At 45.5% G+C, this 16,902-nt stretch overlaps 1 protein-coding gene across 1 annotated transcript in view; it reads right to left on the reverse strand.

Moving 5' to 3' along the window:
- Window positions 1–9,313: 9,313 nt before the first annotated feature.
- Window positions 9,314–16,902, reverse strand: part of B3GALT5 (beta-1,3-galactosyltransferase 5) — a 32,449-nt gene continuing 24,860 nt past the window's right edge. The window contains exons 2-3 of the mRNA XM_037014609.2: window positions 13,995–14,152; window positions 9,314–12,857 (exon numbers count right to left, since the gene is read on the reverse strand). Coding sequence (XP_036870504.1) covers window positions 11,925–12,857 — 933 coding nt within the window. The 5' untranslated portion in view covers window positions 13,995–14,152 and the 3' untranslated portion in view covers window positions 9,314–11,924. The remainder of the gene's footprint in view (window positions 12,858–13,994; window positions 14,153–16,902) is intronic.

Genomic DNA, 16,902 nt, shown 5'->3' on the forward strand with positions numbered 1-16,902 from the left:
ACAAATCCTGCAAGAAGTGTGGGTGGACAGTGATTTCCAAGTCTTTGGTACCACAGAATGGGGGACAAATGCATACTAAAATCAAAGAAAATACATCTGCTTCAGTCATTTTATTTCCATTTAAATGACACTTAGAGAGATCAAGAACCCTATCTATATGTCAGAGATAAGCTACCCATGAAGATTCCAAAGGTGCAATAATATCAATTCACAAGGCTTGATTTCTTAAACTTACATGATAACTTTTAGAAAATATAAATATACCTGAGAGAAAGAAAATTCCAACAGACGCCTGCCTCATAATGCCCTGGGCTTACAATTCCCACCAGGACCCCTCACCCCTGATCCCTCTCCACTCAGACTCTGACCCCTAAAGACCCTCCCAGAGCTGGAGCCCCATTTCTTTGCTTCCAAAATCCAAAGGAAACAAGAAATTCCCATCTCTTACAAAGATAAGCATGTCAAGGTTGTTCAGCATATTTTCCCAAATATATAAAGTCAAATTTTAAAAATATTTTCCCAAATGCAAAATAAATATAGAAAACATCAAAAGTGAAAGAAAAGAAGACTGTCCAGTTAAAACTTTACATTGCCAACCTCTCAGGAAGAGCATAAGTTTATCACATCTATCTGCCACTTAGAACTAACCAAGTTAAGAGCATTATGCCATTTCAATAATTTAATTTTTACTGAAGATAAATGCTATTGTTAATAAATCATAAATACATATGCCCACTCCCAAAATATGACATTGTCTAGTAGCTGTCCCTAAAATACAGGGAGATAGTATTTTCAAATATCACTTAATAACATACTTTTATTTCTTGTCTTCTAGGAAAAACAAAATTGAACCAAAGTCTTCTTAATTGGCATTAAGTAATTTCCAGTTGTGCTGAATTTTTGTTAATATTATTTGACCAATTCTCCCCTCTGATATTTTCCAAAGCAGAATTTAACAAAGGGTATCATTACTTCTTTGGTTTACCTCTTTGTTTGGGGACTAAAGGACTGAACCCCTGAGACAAAGGACCTTGCATTGACTTCCCAGGACAATGTGTATGGCAGGAGCTCTAGGCCAAGCTGTGTAAATGCCACACAGGCCATCTAAACTCTGCACGCATTGAGCACTAATTTCTTAAGTCAGAGAACCAAAGTAGTAAAGCAAATGGACAATACAAAACAGTATGACACCAGAAAGTATACTGGGCTATGGAGTTAACTTTCCTACTTATAATTAAAACTGGTTATGTCTATATGGAAGGAATTATTCTTTTAGTTAATTAAAAACTGATTATTTGTTTGTTAATCTTCTGACTGTCAAGAGCTGGGATGCATCCCACTTCCTCATCCCATGTGTTCATCCATCCCTTCCTGGCTCTTTGCCCCACACTGGGGATTGGTGGCTTCACCGCTCAGTTTCCCAGCCAGTCTGAGAGTAAGAGGTCCCTTCCTGGGAGTCGTACTTGAAGAGCAGGAGAATAGGAGGAACTTACGCTTCCAAGTTCCTAGTGGCCTACAAATCTTTCTATCTATATTCAGAACAGAGAATGTAAGCCAATTTCATATCCCAGAGACCATTTCAGTTTCCTAATGTTCACATACAGATTTTTGAATCATGTGGAACCAAACAAATAAAAATAAGTGACAATAACAATCTGTAACAGAGGCTTCAAGAATTGGTGTTTGAAGGGACCTTGCAGGTCACTTAATACTCTACTCTAGCTCAGCATTCTGCCTGAATACCTCCTTTGTGGAACTGCCTTAAAACCCAATAGGTAATTACTAGTGTCTCTACTCCACCAGGTACCATGCCAGGGGCCTGAACAGGGAGAAGAGTCAGCCTAGAGAAGTTTACAATCTCCTGGAAAATTGCTAAATCATCAGTCCTGACACAACAAGTACTAAAAATTAATTCTTTAAAAAAAAAATCAGGAGGAAACAAATATTCTAAAGCAAGAAACATGGAGAAAAGGTAAACATCTTCTCATCTATTTTTAAAACAAGGAGTCACAGCAGCTGTTACATTAAATCAGGTTTGTTAATTCTTTAATTTATCACAGAGCCATAGAATCTTAGCATGGAGAGCCCGCAACAATCACCAAGGCCTAACCTCTGGCCTTTCCACCTGGGTATCAGGACTGACTGGTGCAGATGCTTCTATATAGTGCAGGGATAGCTCTTGCTTGTAAGAGATGCATCCACACACAATAGGCTGTTTGATCTCATTCACTTTATTTCACTCTTGCTAAATATTCTGCCTAGAAGTTAGAGTTCAGGAAAATCTCTGAACAATGTGACTGCAGACCATTCCTGCTGCCCATGTTTCCACCACAGCAAGCACAGCACATAGCACATACTTGTGCAAATGTGAGAACAAATGAGGCCTCCCAAGCCCCATGCAGTCACCCCCATGACTGAGGAGGACACTGGGGGCACCCACTCTTCTACATCCCATGTAAGCAAACATTACCCTGCTCTTTTTACTGCCCTGAAGACTCTTGTCCCTCCCAATGGACAGAAACCAGCTGCCACATAAATTATACATACACAGTGGAATATTAGCTATGAAAAGAATGGAATCTTGCCATTTACAACAATATGGATCAATCTAAGGAGTATTATGCTAAGTGAAATAAATCAGACAAAGAAAGAAAAATGTCACATGGCTTCACTTATATGTGGAATTTAGGAAACAAGCAAAACACATGAAAGACTCATAAATACAGAAAACAAACTGATAGTTGCCCTAAGGGAGGAAGTGGGGAGGATGGGTGAAATAAGCAAAAGGGATAAAGAGGTGCAAACTTCTAATTATCAAATAAATCAAAGGTACAGCATAGGGAATATAGTCAATCACATTGGAATAACTTTGTATGTGACAGACAGTAACTATATTTATCATGGTGAGCATTTTATAATGTATATAAATGTCAAATCACTATGTTGTACACCTGAACTGATACATTGTATGTAACCTGTTTCGATAAAAAAAATTTTTTTAAGAAAGAAACCAGCTGCTACTGAGCATGGTGCCTCTATTTAGAGCCTCAGATCACACACACACACACACACACACACAGAAGCCACGTGTCCGGAGTGTTGAACCCACGCGTTTTTTTTTTAGAGATGGCTCATTTTGCAAGGGCTTCAGGTAAAGAGGTGAAACGTGGCAAGACTGGAGAGGTTCATGGTCTGAAGCCTGACCCTTGTTTGGGCCATCAGAGACCTGACTGACCTCAAGACAGGGTCAGTGGAACAGGACAGGTGGGAGGACACAGCTAAACAGGAGATTCTTGGTAAAGCCACCGATGACAAAGGGCCACCTTCCAGAAGGTCGGATAGGACCAGGAGGAGCAGAGATGTGTGTCAGTACTTGGAAAAGAAGTAGTGTCAGACCCCTGGTGTGGGGACAGCCCTGTGCTTCCCCTGAAGACGTGGGATGCTCTGTCCTTCCTTTGACACTGCGGAGGTCACTCGGAACCTCACTTTCCTCAGCTCAATACCAGTGGGCTAATTAGAATAAAAACAGCCTCTTAAAGAGGTTGTTGTGAAGATTCAGTGAGGCAGCAGTTGTGGACATGGTTTCCGATGTCCTACCACGGAGAAGGCCCTGGACAAACACTTCTTTCAGGCTTTATGAGATCATCTTCGTGACTGCGCATTTACCCTAAAGCTGTTTGCAAAGCCCATGGCCATTACCCGCAGCTTGACTCTCATTCCAGACGTCCTATCAAAGCAGTGAGCCTGTTTGCCAATGAATGGGGACTGACGTGAGCTTTCTGATGCTGGTTTCTGATCCCGGAGATGCTGCTAACTGAAGGACATGGCAAAGCCACTCCATTTTCCTGAGCCTTCATTTTCTCATCTGTTTCCTAAACTGCAAAACATCTCTAAGGCACCTTCCAGCTACTTTTTTATCTTTAACCTGTTCAAATTTTCATACATGCTGAATTAATCAAGTCTAGAACACTGTGTTGAACCATTCTGAACCATGGATGTGAGCATTTCTCCGCAAGTGCCAGTGAAGATTCAAAGGAGAGAAAGGAACAACAGCTCAAACGAGGCCTAAGAACTCACCCCAAAGAATCCTTGACTTGCACACACGTCAGTGTAAATAGGTCAAGGCGCCCTGCCCAAAGGCCGATTGTTGTGAGCACCCACGTTGCAAAGCATTTTACATGCATTGTCTCAACCAACACAAGAACCCTATGAGGTGGGAGCCACTACTGTCTCCTTTCTCAGATAAGAAAACTGAAATAAAGAGAAGGTAAATAACTTGGTTTGGGAAGTGAGGGAGGAAGGTACGATTAAACCCAGGCAGCTGACCCCAGACTAACCACACCCCCGGGATCGAGGAACGCTAATGAAATTCATTCATTTTGTTCTAACGTCTGCAGCCTTTGAGGATAACCGGAGCAGTGCCAGGGTGCCCTGCAGGAGTTGGGGTCACCAGTCTGACCTCTGGAATGGCCCACAGCTCAGGGATAGGGGAGCACGATGCCTGGGGGTGGTCACTCAGCTTCTCTGGGTCTCTGAGTTTCCTAATCAGTTCTGCTTTTTAGAAACATCACTCTGGACATAAAGTGGAGGACGGGTTGGAAGGGGGCGTGATAGATCCAAGAGACCAATCAGAAGGACGCAGCACAAGGCCACTTGGACCAAGAGGGGTCCCGAGCTGAGGTTACATGGGGGGAAAGAGGGGGTGGGAAGGCCAGGTGTAAGGAACTGGTGGCCATCAGACGTCAGGGGGAGTGTAGGCGCAGACAGCTGTGAAGGCACCTTCTCACCAGCAGAACGGACAGATGGTTGGTGCGGCTGCTTCCTGGGACCGCAGAAATGAGGGCTTGGGGGAGGAAGGCTCGGTTTGGGGGGCGCTGCATTGCACACACCTTGGGGCATCTGGGAGGTGTGAATCAGGCTGATGAATGGAGACACGGGGCTCAAGGTGAAGCGACCTGCGGGTTTTCCTGGCTTGGATTGTTCTTCCCTGTCTTTCACACATGTGGCTACAGTAATGTATTTTAAGACAAGTAGGAATTAAGTACATTTAGTTTTTTTAAAAAAAGGAGAAGGTGGTATGGCACAGTGGGTGTGCTGTACGGTGGAGGGTCGGGAAGTCCCTCAAGTGCTGACTTGAAAACAAACTCTGGAAATCTTGGTTTTCACACATAAACTAAGGGGATGGAACCAGAGCTCTAGATCTCTTTACGCTCAGAAGCACAGAGATTCTACTTTCACTTGAAACTGTGTTCTCACTATTTATGCCATTTGTCATCATATGTAGAGATAAATAACATGACCCCCAGGCCACACTCACTTAAACAGCAGCTGGAGAACCATGGGGCCACCAGGGCCATCATTTTCAGGGTGAGAACCTTGGGCCAAGGGGTCAGTGACCCCAGGAGAACAGGTGGTTGACCACAGCCAGGAGAAGAAGAAAGAGTAGATATGAATAGATGGTTTTAAGAAACATACTGTGGGACATAATACCCATTCTCCTTAAAGTTTTCTAAAAAAATAGAAGAGAAGGGAATACTTCCAAACTCATTCTACGAAGCCAGCATCACTCTAATACCAAAACCAGACAAAGACACCAACAAAAAGAAAATTACAGACCAATATCTCTGATGAACATAGATGCAAAAATACTTAAAGTATTAGCAAACCAAATTCAAAAATACATCAAGAGGATCATATACCATGATCAAGTGGGATTCATCTCAGGGATGCAAGGATGGTACAACATTAGAAAATCCATCAACATCATACACCACATCAACAAAAAGAAGGACAAAAACCACATGGTCATCTCCACAAATGCTGAAAAAGCATTTGAGGAAATTCAACATCCATTCATGATAAAAACTGTCAACAAAATGGGTACAGAGGGCAAGTACCTCAACATAATAAAGGCCATATATTACAAACCCACAGCCAACATCCTACTTAACAGCGAGAAGCTGAAAGCTTCTCACCTAAGATCAGGAACAAGACAGGGATGCCCACTCTCCCCACTGTTATTTAACATAGTACTGGAGGTCCTAGCCACAGCAATCAGACAACACAAAGAAATACAAGGCATCCAGATTGGTAAAGAAGTCAAACTGTTACTATTTGCAGATGACATGATATTGTACATAAAAAACCCTAAAAAATCCACTCCAAAACTACTAGAACTAATATCTGAATTCATCAAAGTTGCAGGATACAAAATTAATACACAGAAATCTGTTGCTTTCCTATACACTAACAATGAACTAGCAGAAAGAGAAATCAGGAAAACAATTCCATTCACAATTGCACCAAAAAGAATAAAATACCTAGGAATAAACCTAACAAAGGAAGTGATAGACCTATACCCTGAAAACTACAAGACACTCTTAAGAGAAATTCAAGAGGACACTAACAAATGGAAACTCATCCCATGCTCTTGGCTAGGAAGAATTAATATTGTCAAAATGACCATCCTGCCTAAAGCAATCTACAGATTCAATGTGATCCTTATCAAAATACCAACAGCCTTCTTCAACGAACTGGAACAAATAGTTCTAAAATTCATATGGAATCACAAAAGACCCTGAATAGCCAAAGCAATCCTGAGAAGGAAGAATAAAGCAGGAGACATCTCGCTTCCCAACTTCAAGCCCTAACTACAAAGCCACAGTAATCAAGACAATTTGGTACTGGCACAAGAACAGAGCCACAGACCAGTGGAACAAAATAGAGAGTCCAGATATTAACCCAAACATATACGGTCAGTTAAAAATGATAAAGAGCCATGAAAATGACAGCCTCTTCAACAGCTGGTGTTGGCAAAACTGGACAGCTACATGTAAGAGAATGAAACTGGATCATTGTCTAACCCCATACACAAAAGTAAATACAAAACCTGAATGTAACTCATGAAACCATAAGACTCTTAGAAAAAAACATAGGCAAAAATCTCTTGGACATAAACATGAGCAACTCCTTCATGTACATATCTCCCAGGACAGGGGAAAAAAAAGCAAAAATGAACAAGTGGGACTATTATCAAGCTGAAAAGCTTCTGCTCAGCAAAGGACACCATCAATAAAACATTCATAAATAACATATCTGATAAAGGGTTGACATCCAAAATATATAAAGAGCTCACGCACCTCAACAAACAAAAAACAAATAATCCAATTAAAAAATGGGCAGAGAAGCTGAACAGACACTACTCCAAAGAAGAAATTCAGATGGCCAACAGACACATGAAAAGATGCTCCACATTGCTAGTCATCAGAGAAATTAAAACCACAATGAGATATCACCTCACACCAGTAAGGATGGCCAACATCCAAAAGACAAAGAACAACACATGTTGGTGAGGATGTGGAGAAAGGGGAACCCTCCTACACTGCTGGTGTGAATGTAAATTAGTTCAACCATTGTAGAAAGCAGTATGGAGGTTCCTCAAAAAACTAAAAATAGAAATACCATTTGACCCAGGAATTCCACTCTTAGAAGTTTACCCTAAGAATGCAGGAGCCCAGTTTGAAAAAGACATATGCACTCCTATGTTTATCACAGCACTATTTACAATAGTCAAAAAATGGAAATAACCTAAAAGTCCATCTGTAGATGAATGGATAAAGAAGATGTGGTACATATAAACAATGGAATATGATTCAGCCATAACAAGAAAACAAATCCTACCATTTGCAACAACATGGATGGAGCTACAGGGTATTATGCTCAGTGAAATAAGCCAGGTGGAAAAAGACAAGTATCAAATGATTTCACTCATCTGTGAAGGATAAGAACAAAGAAAAAAACTGAAGGAACAAAACAGCAGCAGACGCACAGAACCCAAGAATGGACTAACAGTTGCCAAAGGGAAAGGGACTGGGGAGGATGGGTGGGAAGGGAGGGACAAGGGGAAAAAAGAGGAATTACGATTAGCACACATAATGTAGGGGTGTACGGGGAGGGCTGTGCAACACAGAGAAGACAAGTCGTGATTCTATAGGATCTTACTACATTGATGGACAGTGACTGTAATGGAGTATGTGGGGGAGACTTGATGATGGGGGGTGTCTAGTAACCACAATGTTCCTCATGTAATTGTAAATTAATGATACCAAAAGAAAAAAAAGAAAAAAAAAGAAACACAGTGTTTGGAAGGTAGGTAAAGGCTCCTAAGGAGGAGCTAAAGGGAGCTGGAGGTTTAGGATAATCAATTAGACCTGTGGACAAAAGGGCCATCTACAATAAGTAGCTGGGCTACAAAAAAACATTGGGCTTTTCCCCCAGATGACTGATGGAACTCACCTTAGACATCTTTGTGACTGGACAGCAAGGGAACATTTTTCAGTAATCAAATGCAAGGCAGGTGTTGCCGTTTGTAAAGTTAAAACGTTCTGCGGTTTCTATTTGTGGTCATATTTGAATGATTTGTTCCCAGTCATTGCTTCCTACTCCTGATTTCCACTGCACTTACCAATTTCTAACTAAGTATTTATGTCTATTTATTATAATATATCTCTTTTGCTTTACTGCTTTTTTTTTAACCCACCTTAGCAAAAGCTTTGTGCAGGAAGGATCTTTGTTTTCTTCACTGAGGTACCCCAGATTCTGACCACAGCTCCTGGCACAGAGTAGATGCCAGCCTGGTGTGGTTTCTATGGTCCCAAGGGAGCATCTGTACGTAGTTCTTTATAAATGGATGACAATGGGACTAAAAATTATTTGAGGATCCCATGTAGATTTCCTGACAACTTCATTCCCTCAGCACCAAAAGTTAGATACAGTTGAGGAAAAGAAGCAGATTTCTACAATCATCAAAACAGATGGAGGAAGGTGTCAAGGGGGGTGTAGATGAGACAAGGTTGGCCTCGGGAGAGGCCGCAGGGCAGGCATGTGGAGTGGTTTACAGAATTTCACTACTTCTCAGTCAGGCTTTCCATTACAGAACAGGGGGTGTGGGGTCAAGCAGCACCAATGTGTAGCATTTCTAGGTCTCCAGGCCACTGTTTTCGGTAAAAATACACCCATTTTCCTGTTTTCTGACCCATTGAGACCACGGTGTTGGTTGTGCTTTAGAAACCCTTCAGTATTTAGTCTAGATTCTCCTTTTCCCCTCTAATCCCCCATGCAGATCATTTCAGTTTCATTCAACAGTCTACTCTGTACATCTACTCTGTGCTGAGAGCTGCGGTGAGAATCTGGGGTACCTCAGTGAAGAAAACAAAGATCCTTCCCGCACAAAGCTTTTGCTCATGTGGGTTAAAAAAGAAACAGTAAAGCAAAAGAGATATATTATAATAAATAGACATAAATACTTAGTTAGAAATTGGTAAGTGCAGTGGAAATGCTTTAACAAGGCAGGGGAATGTGGGGTGGGGCAAGCTGCAATTTCACAGAACAGTCAGCCTCATTAAGAAGATGCTATCTGACCAAAGACTTCAAGAAGGCTGGGCCATGAGAATATCTGAGGAAAGGGCCTTCCTGGCAGAGGGAACAGCCAGTGCAAAGGCCCTGAGGTGGGTGGGGCATGCCTGCAATGTTTCAGAAGAGGCAGGAAGGCCAGTGGGACTGGCAGAGTACTCTGTTCAGGGAGGCCAGAGCAGGCTGGGGGAGGGGAGCGTGAAGGGCTGAGATTACAGAATAACAGCGCAGGTAATAACATTAAGGATATGGCTTTTACCCAGAAATGGGGGTCCACTAGAGGGTTTAGAGCAGAAAAGTGAGAAGCTTCGATCTATATTCTCAAAGAGCATTCTGGATGCTGTTTGGGGAGCAGGTTAAAGGAATACAGTGATGGGAGCCAAGAGACCAGGTAGAAGCTGTAGCAAGAACACAGGGGGGAGTGGGAAGAGGTGGCAGCGGTGGCTGTGAGGGGCGTGGGTGGCTTCTGGATCTAATTTGAAGGTAGAGCACGTGGTGTTTCCTGGTGCACAGGAGTCAAGATGGCTGCAGGGTGTCTGGCTCAGCCACCAGGATAAGCAGCCATGAGCTGAAGACGGGACTGAAGGAGTCCTGAGGTCCTTTCAAGTTCTATAGTCATGAAATTATTTTCCCTAGAGAAAAAAAAAAATTCTTCATTGTATAAAGAAATAGAGTAGGGGGAAATGTGTTTTGCCAAAAACGCTCTAAGATCACACAGAGGTTGTAGGTGGAGCCCACCTGTGCTTAGGGGCCCCTGTAGCTCAGGGCATCAGGCTGATGGTAAGACCGCATCCTGCATCGGCCACACCTCAGCCCATCCCCAGCCCGGGAGCCACCTGGTCACGCACACTAGACATTTAAGCACAGACCCAGACCTACTGCCACACAAACTCCCCTCTCAAAGCCCTCTGTTACTTTCAGAATCAGGGGCAGCACATCCTATGGGACCAAGGGTTATGGCTCTCGCAAAGTCTGGGCTTCAGAAAACAAGCTCAGTCCCTGACTTTCCCACCTGAGAAGGAGGCTGCTCTGAACACGATCCAGCACGTTCAGAGCAGCCAGGATAAGGAAACACATCTGCAAAGAAGCAGCTCCATCCAGACATGAGAGACACTGTGCACACAAGGATGCCAGACCTTATTTTGCAATTCAGCATTGCCATGACTATTCTGCAGCAAACATCTCTTCCTGAGTTCAGGTATAGGCTTAGTCCAACATTACAAGTTACCCAGCCACATGAGGGGCCTTTGTGTGGAATGCTGGTAAAGTCAAGTCCAGTAAAAAAAAAAAAAATGAGAAGCAATCCTTCCTACGATCAGGAGCCAGATGACTTTGCATGTAATGCAGCAGCAGCTGAATGTGCAAAGGCCCTCCAGAGAGGTGCCCTGCTTCCACAGGACCCTGCAGACTGGCTCATACAAACCTCAAAGGGAGCAGAAAGCTGAACATGAAACTCCACACCACAAAACTGTCATTGCTTGGCCATCTGAGAAATTCAAAGCAGATGAGTCTGGACATGGGAGACGGCTCCTCCTTGACCGGAGCTCACTTCGGCATTCAGTGTCCTACAGGTCCTTGGCCACCTAAGAAAAATCCAACTAAACTCCTAGATCTCCCAGAATCCTTCACAGACCCAGCCTGGTGCCCAATCACTCTCTAGTTTGAACTTGGAGACCTGAAGTGCAGACCCAGGGCCCTGGGAGCAGACAAACAGGAACGTCACGGGTGACTCAGAGGAGAGGCCATGCTCTTGGGGAGGCCAGCAGTGTGGCTAAGAGGTCGAAACAACAGGCCAGGCTTTACAGTGGTTTGTAAGCCAAATCTAAAAAAACTGACTTCTCTCCAGAGCTTGTTTCTTAGTGGATATCATCTGGGATGCTCTCGGCAGTGAGATGAGTGCCAGGCTGCCAGCAGGGACTCCGTGTGCCGCCAGATCCATCACAGTGAATAAAGGGAGCTGGGGGCACGTGGGCCCACCCCAGTGCCAGCACTAAAAGGCACAGGAACTGGGAGCTGAGCAGGAGGGCACTCTAGGAAGGGACTGAAGGATGCCAGGAGCCTTGAGCCTTCCTCACTACTGTCTCTTCCAAGGCAGGCAGCACAGAGCAGCTGCAGGCTGGATTCTCGTAGTGCTCGATTTTCACCCCTGCCCTAACATTTGTTGGCCAGGAGCCTTGGGACAAGTTCCTGTACCTCGAGATAAGCTGCTATCACTTTGGGTAAGATGGGGGTGATAATACCCACCACACCTGTGGATGCTGAAATGAGAAAATGTAGGCGCACGTCACAGTGCCACAGCGGAGGTACTCAAGAGGTGGCGTCTACATTGCTTGGGCACGGAGTGGAATAATCTGGCAGTTCGTTGGAGCTTGCCTTCTCATTCAGACAACCTCACGGTCCTCCTTTCTCTCTCCCTCCCTGCCCCGGATGAGTTCGGAATGCCACCCGGAGAGCTTTCCAACCAGTCACCACGGGTCGTCAGAAATGTATCCAGACACGCTGCCAGGCACCCCTCAGAAAGGTGGACACTTTTCTCCCAGGGAATTTTCCAGAGCCTGCCAATAGCTCAGCAAGTTGTGAGGACTGATAAAATGACAGGACACGATCTTCTTAAAACGGCACGTGGAAAAGCGTAAACCGTTTGGGAAAAAGGTCTGCTTTGAGTGCAGCTCCTCCAGGGTGACTTTGAGCTTCGCGAGGCAGAGCCCCACAAAGACGTCTTCTAGTTTAATGAATGGGATGCTTTCAGAAATGTTATACACCTGACTTGCAACATCACTAGAAAAAACATAGCCGGTGCCAGAGCAAAAGGGTGGATACCTGTCCCACGGATATTCATCTTTACTGACAAACCACTTATTGTACTTTCGCCTAATAGGAAATTCATTCAATTTTAAGAAGCCAGTGAAAAATCTAGTGGTTCTGTTTTTCTTCACAAGTAGCTCTGTCAGATAGTAAATGTTGACAAACATGTCAGAGTCTGTTTTCATCACAAAAGCCGCCTGGGGACAGTAGCGGTGGACCCACTCCATGCCCATCATGGTTTTCAGAGTCAGGTTGAAGTAAGTGTCCACAAAGTCCTTCTGGATGAGGTCGCGGTGTTGCTGGCTTTCCTGGGCCACCGCTCTCGACAAGTCTTTATTGAAGGTGGTTCCCAGGAGGAAGAATGTTCTTATGTGTCTTCCCCACACGCTCTTTTCTCTTCCCCAGGTGCTCCGAATGGCCATGCGAGCAAACGTCTGCTCATGGGTTGAAGTCACCAGCAGGACGAGGAAGGGGGGATCCCGCCTGCAGTCTATGTCCGGAAGCTGAAGGAAGTTCTCGCTTGGTTTCTTGAAAGCAAATGGCTCTTTATAAGGACTCACAGTATACACGCTGAAGTACAGACAAAGGGCTCCCAGGACCACCAGGGAAACGTACAGCAATTGCCTCTTCGTGTGAGCCATCTGAAAGGAACAAAATCAAATGGTTAGACCTCAATAGCAGGAGGTCATGTCTAACTTTCAGCCAGGAGACTGACAGGCTGAGATGGGGCTGAGACCCATGTTTTGTGGCTTGTGTGCCAAAAACTGTGGAATCTCATTGCACGCAGAAGGGGAGTGCTATGGTTCCACAGGGAGGCACAGGCAACAGGCAGTGTCGTTCACTCTGTGGCATAAGATCAGGAGCACAGAGACCCGGCACTGGTCCTGACTCTAAGGCTAGCTAGCCCTCTCTCCACTGCTGGTAGATTCTGATTCGTATCTAGAAGGTTATGGGACCAGATGTCTCCCTAGATCCTTCTCGTTGTGCCCTTACTGATGCTATAATGAGGTTCAGCTAGAGAAACCACAAGACAGGAAACCACATGTTCTAGATCTAAATGTGTGGACCATTTGCATTCTTCTCTGATTGAATAAAGGACGATTTTATCATGCCCAGGAAAAAGCAAAGCCAGTTGCCTAATTTGCACAATTATATACATCAATCTCCCCCCTTATCCAGAGATTACAATCCAAGACCGCCTGTGGATGTCTGAAACTGTGGATAGTCCCAATCCCTATATAGACTATGTTTTTGCCTATATATGTACATACCTATGATAAAGTTCAATTTGTAAGTTAGGAAAGGTAAGGGATTAACAATAATAATTAATAGTAAAATAGAACAATTTTAACAATAGGCTGTAATAACAGTTATGGGAATGTGGTACCTTTCTCTCTCAAAATATCTTGTGCTGTACTCGCCCTTCTTATGATAGTGACGTGAGATGACAAAATGCCTACAGGATGAGAAGTGAGGTGCATGACGCAGGCACTGTGACATGGTGTCAGGCTACTACTGACCTTCTGACAATATGGCAGAAAGGGGATCATGTGCTTCCTGACCTGTGGGCAGCGGGTAACAGGATCCCCAGATAAGGGTGACAACTGTACCTTGGGATTCTGTCCCTGCGAGTGGTGGTGGTTATTTTTCTTTTTTTAGGTTACTTTTTGAAATCTCCTGTCTGATCTTCTTATCTCTTGTTCACCCACCTCTGTCACTCTCCACAAAGCCAGGATCATCCGTGTTAATGTTATATGTTAAGAAATCAAGTAACTCACTTTTTCCTGGGTAAGATGAACCTTGGGTTTGAAAGCTAAGCCACAGGGTGGCTTCCAAGAGGGAATTTGTTCCAAGGTGCTGTCAGCATGTGTCACTGGGCAGTATCACGTTCTGCGCTTGATTTACCAAAAATGATCCTTCTCTTCCTCGGGAGTTGCTATTAAAGAAGAAACCAAAGAATAGCGTCATTCCAAACACACCTCACTGGCAGCTCAAACATCTGCTCATGGGTTGAAGTCACCAGCAGGACGAGGAAGTGCCACAGAGCCACTTTACTGCTCACCTACCTAACCCTGGTGGAGTATGCGAACTCCACCACCAGCCTCACTTTCCTTGTCTCTAAAATGGGTGGGATTGAGACAAATTCCACTGCATGGTTGACCCACCAACAGTAGGAACAGCACACAAACATCCACGAATCCTTTCTGGCCTAATGGGCTAGGAAAGCGCCCAGAGCTCTGGGCAGAGGCTCGGTGGACTCATAGCCCTTATGTTCTCTGTGTAATGGGGTCTGCGGCCTGTGCTTAAAGAATTTAACACAGGGAAGAAATCCCTCAATTCTCAATTCAATGTCCGTGTCTTCAGCGTGGCAGCCTGGGTGAGAGGACAGAGGGACCAGGGAGAAAAGACACCAACCAAGTGAAAAGAAGAAAGGTTGGTTATTTTGATGGCAAAAAAGGCAGAAATTTCATTCAGTTAAAATTCAGTTCCAAATATATTCACCGTGAAAGAAATGGAGCAGTGATGGACCCTTCCAGAACAAGCTGAGTCTCTAGAGGCCAACCTGGTCCAGTCCCTGTTCTTCTCAGCTGCTGAAGAGCTCCCATCCCGCTGGGCTTCACCAGCCTCTGAGACTGGCTGTACGAGGCAAACATGGGGCCAGAGCACGTCCGAGCCACCATCAGGTGCTGCAAAGTCTCTGTCCCTCGTTCTTTCTTTGTGAGATTATTTTTTTTGCAGGGCTGAGACACATAGTTTGTTTTGGCAGGGGAGAGGTGAGGCAGACCAAACAACATTTTCTTCCACAACACATTTTCAAAAGAAACAAAGACCAAACGCAAGAGAAACATGCTGTTTCTCTATTTTGCTTCCTTCCTCGGGCAAGTTTGCACTTCCTCAGGTGGCTGCCTGGAGTGAACTGAAGTTCTCAGTCCCCAAAGTGCCTTTTCTCAGGATCCTTCGCTTGGGTCTCCATCCCCAGGGATGGTCACTCAGCTCGCCTGCTGCATTGGTCTCTGGCTGGAAGCCAAATAGCACCCAGAAGGCAGAGCAAGTGGAGGGCCGACTGGCCGAGGTTCCTGAGTTGTTTGTTTTCACCTGCAGTTGGAACACACTTCCTGACTCCAGGAAATGACGAAGAAACAAATCCCCCAGAAATTACACCCCAAGATCCCCACTGACAAGCCATTTGCATCTTTGAGTCTGGATGTATCAAGCTACAAGGACCAGGGATACAACCTTCCCCGGAGATGGATTCAAGGATGGCACTGAGGACCAACAGGGGACAGAGCCCGGAAGAGCATGTTTCTAGAAAGGAATGTAGGTACCGCCGGTTCTAGCCTTCCCAGGCTGGCTGGGATGCAGAAGCCCTTGACATAAAGCAGCCCCATGGACAGAGCCAAGGACAGGCACCATCTCTGCTAGAGAAGCCCCACCTTCCAGACGCATCAAGGACCAGGCTGTGGCATGAGGCCAGGCAGTTGTAATGGAACAGCAGTTTCTTTAGCAGATTCTGCATTTCAGGCCTTGCTCTTTAAAGCTATAAGTAATACAGACCCAGATACAGAGCCTCAAAACTGCAGTCGCTAAGTACTGCCCATGAATTATAGATCGCGGCAAGCCAGAAGGTGGCAGTCATCCCCTGCTCTCCACCTCCCGCCCTGCAAAGGCTCCTCTGCAGGTATCAGGCTGCGACTCCAGCCCCAGGCCAGGTCGCCACACCTCTTCGGGCTGGAGTGCCCAGGAGGCCAGGGCGCAGTCCACAGATCACACACTGGGCACGTGTGAACTACAGTAAAACAAGTTAGTAAGAGCACAGAGCAAGAGCCTTCAGGGAGGGAGAGGGCTGTCTGCTGGGAACCTAACCGCCTCCCAGTCATACAGAGGGTCCCTCCCCAGGCCAGGTGTGCAGGACTCCTCACTTAAGGCTGCAGGGCCTGGAGACAAAGAGATCAGTAGTCCATGTCCCCAGGGGCTGGAAAGCTAAAGGGACAGTCTGGAAACTTGAGTTCAAGGGGCTGGTGAGGAGGACCTTCTAGATCCAGAGCAGATGGCTATGGTCAAGTCCAACCTTGAGCCAGACGGAGCACCTGGAGTCAAAGCACACAACCAAGGTCACGTCCCCAGGGGCCCTGGCCCAGAGTGAGAGAGAACTGGCAAGGGGCCAAGCCAGTTGTGCGGGCAGCGTGGAGGATGTAGTATTTCAGCTTGTTCTTGAAGGGTGGGTGTGATGTGACAGGTGGGGCCAGAGGAGGGAATTCCAGACCACGGGGACTCAGGTTGTGCAGCAGGCAGTCCAGAGGGCTGGGGTGGCCCTTCAGGACACTTGTTCCAGAGCCATCATCACAGATCTTGGGAGAACCCCCAACCCCACCAGCTGCAGGAGCAGATAGCATCATGGGAATGCAAAAAGGATGACACCAAGGATCTCTGCACCCAGCAATGCAGAGGTCCTCACACCCAGGGGTGCAGGAGGTCCCAGGGAGGTAGGTTCAGAGGTGCCATCCCACAGTGACTGCATTTTGACATGTCCCAGGTGATTCTGCTCTGCGCTGGCCCATCTGAGCACAGTGGGATGAACACGCAAAGGGGAAAAGACAGTCTGTTCAACAACTGGTGTTGAGAAAACTGGACAGCTACATGCAAGAGAATGAAACTGGATAACTGTCCAACTCCATACACAAAAGT

Source organism: Manis javanica, chromosome 3, assembly GCF_040802235.1.
Source record: "Manis javanica isolate MJ-LG chromosome 3, MJ_LKY, whole genome shotgun sequence".
Classification (NCBI taxonomy): Eukaryota; Metazoa; Chordata; class Mammalia; order Pholidota; family Manidae; genus Manis; species Manis javanica.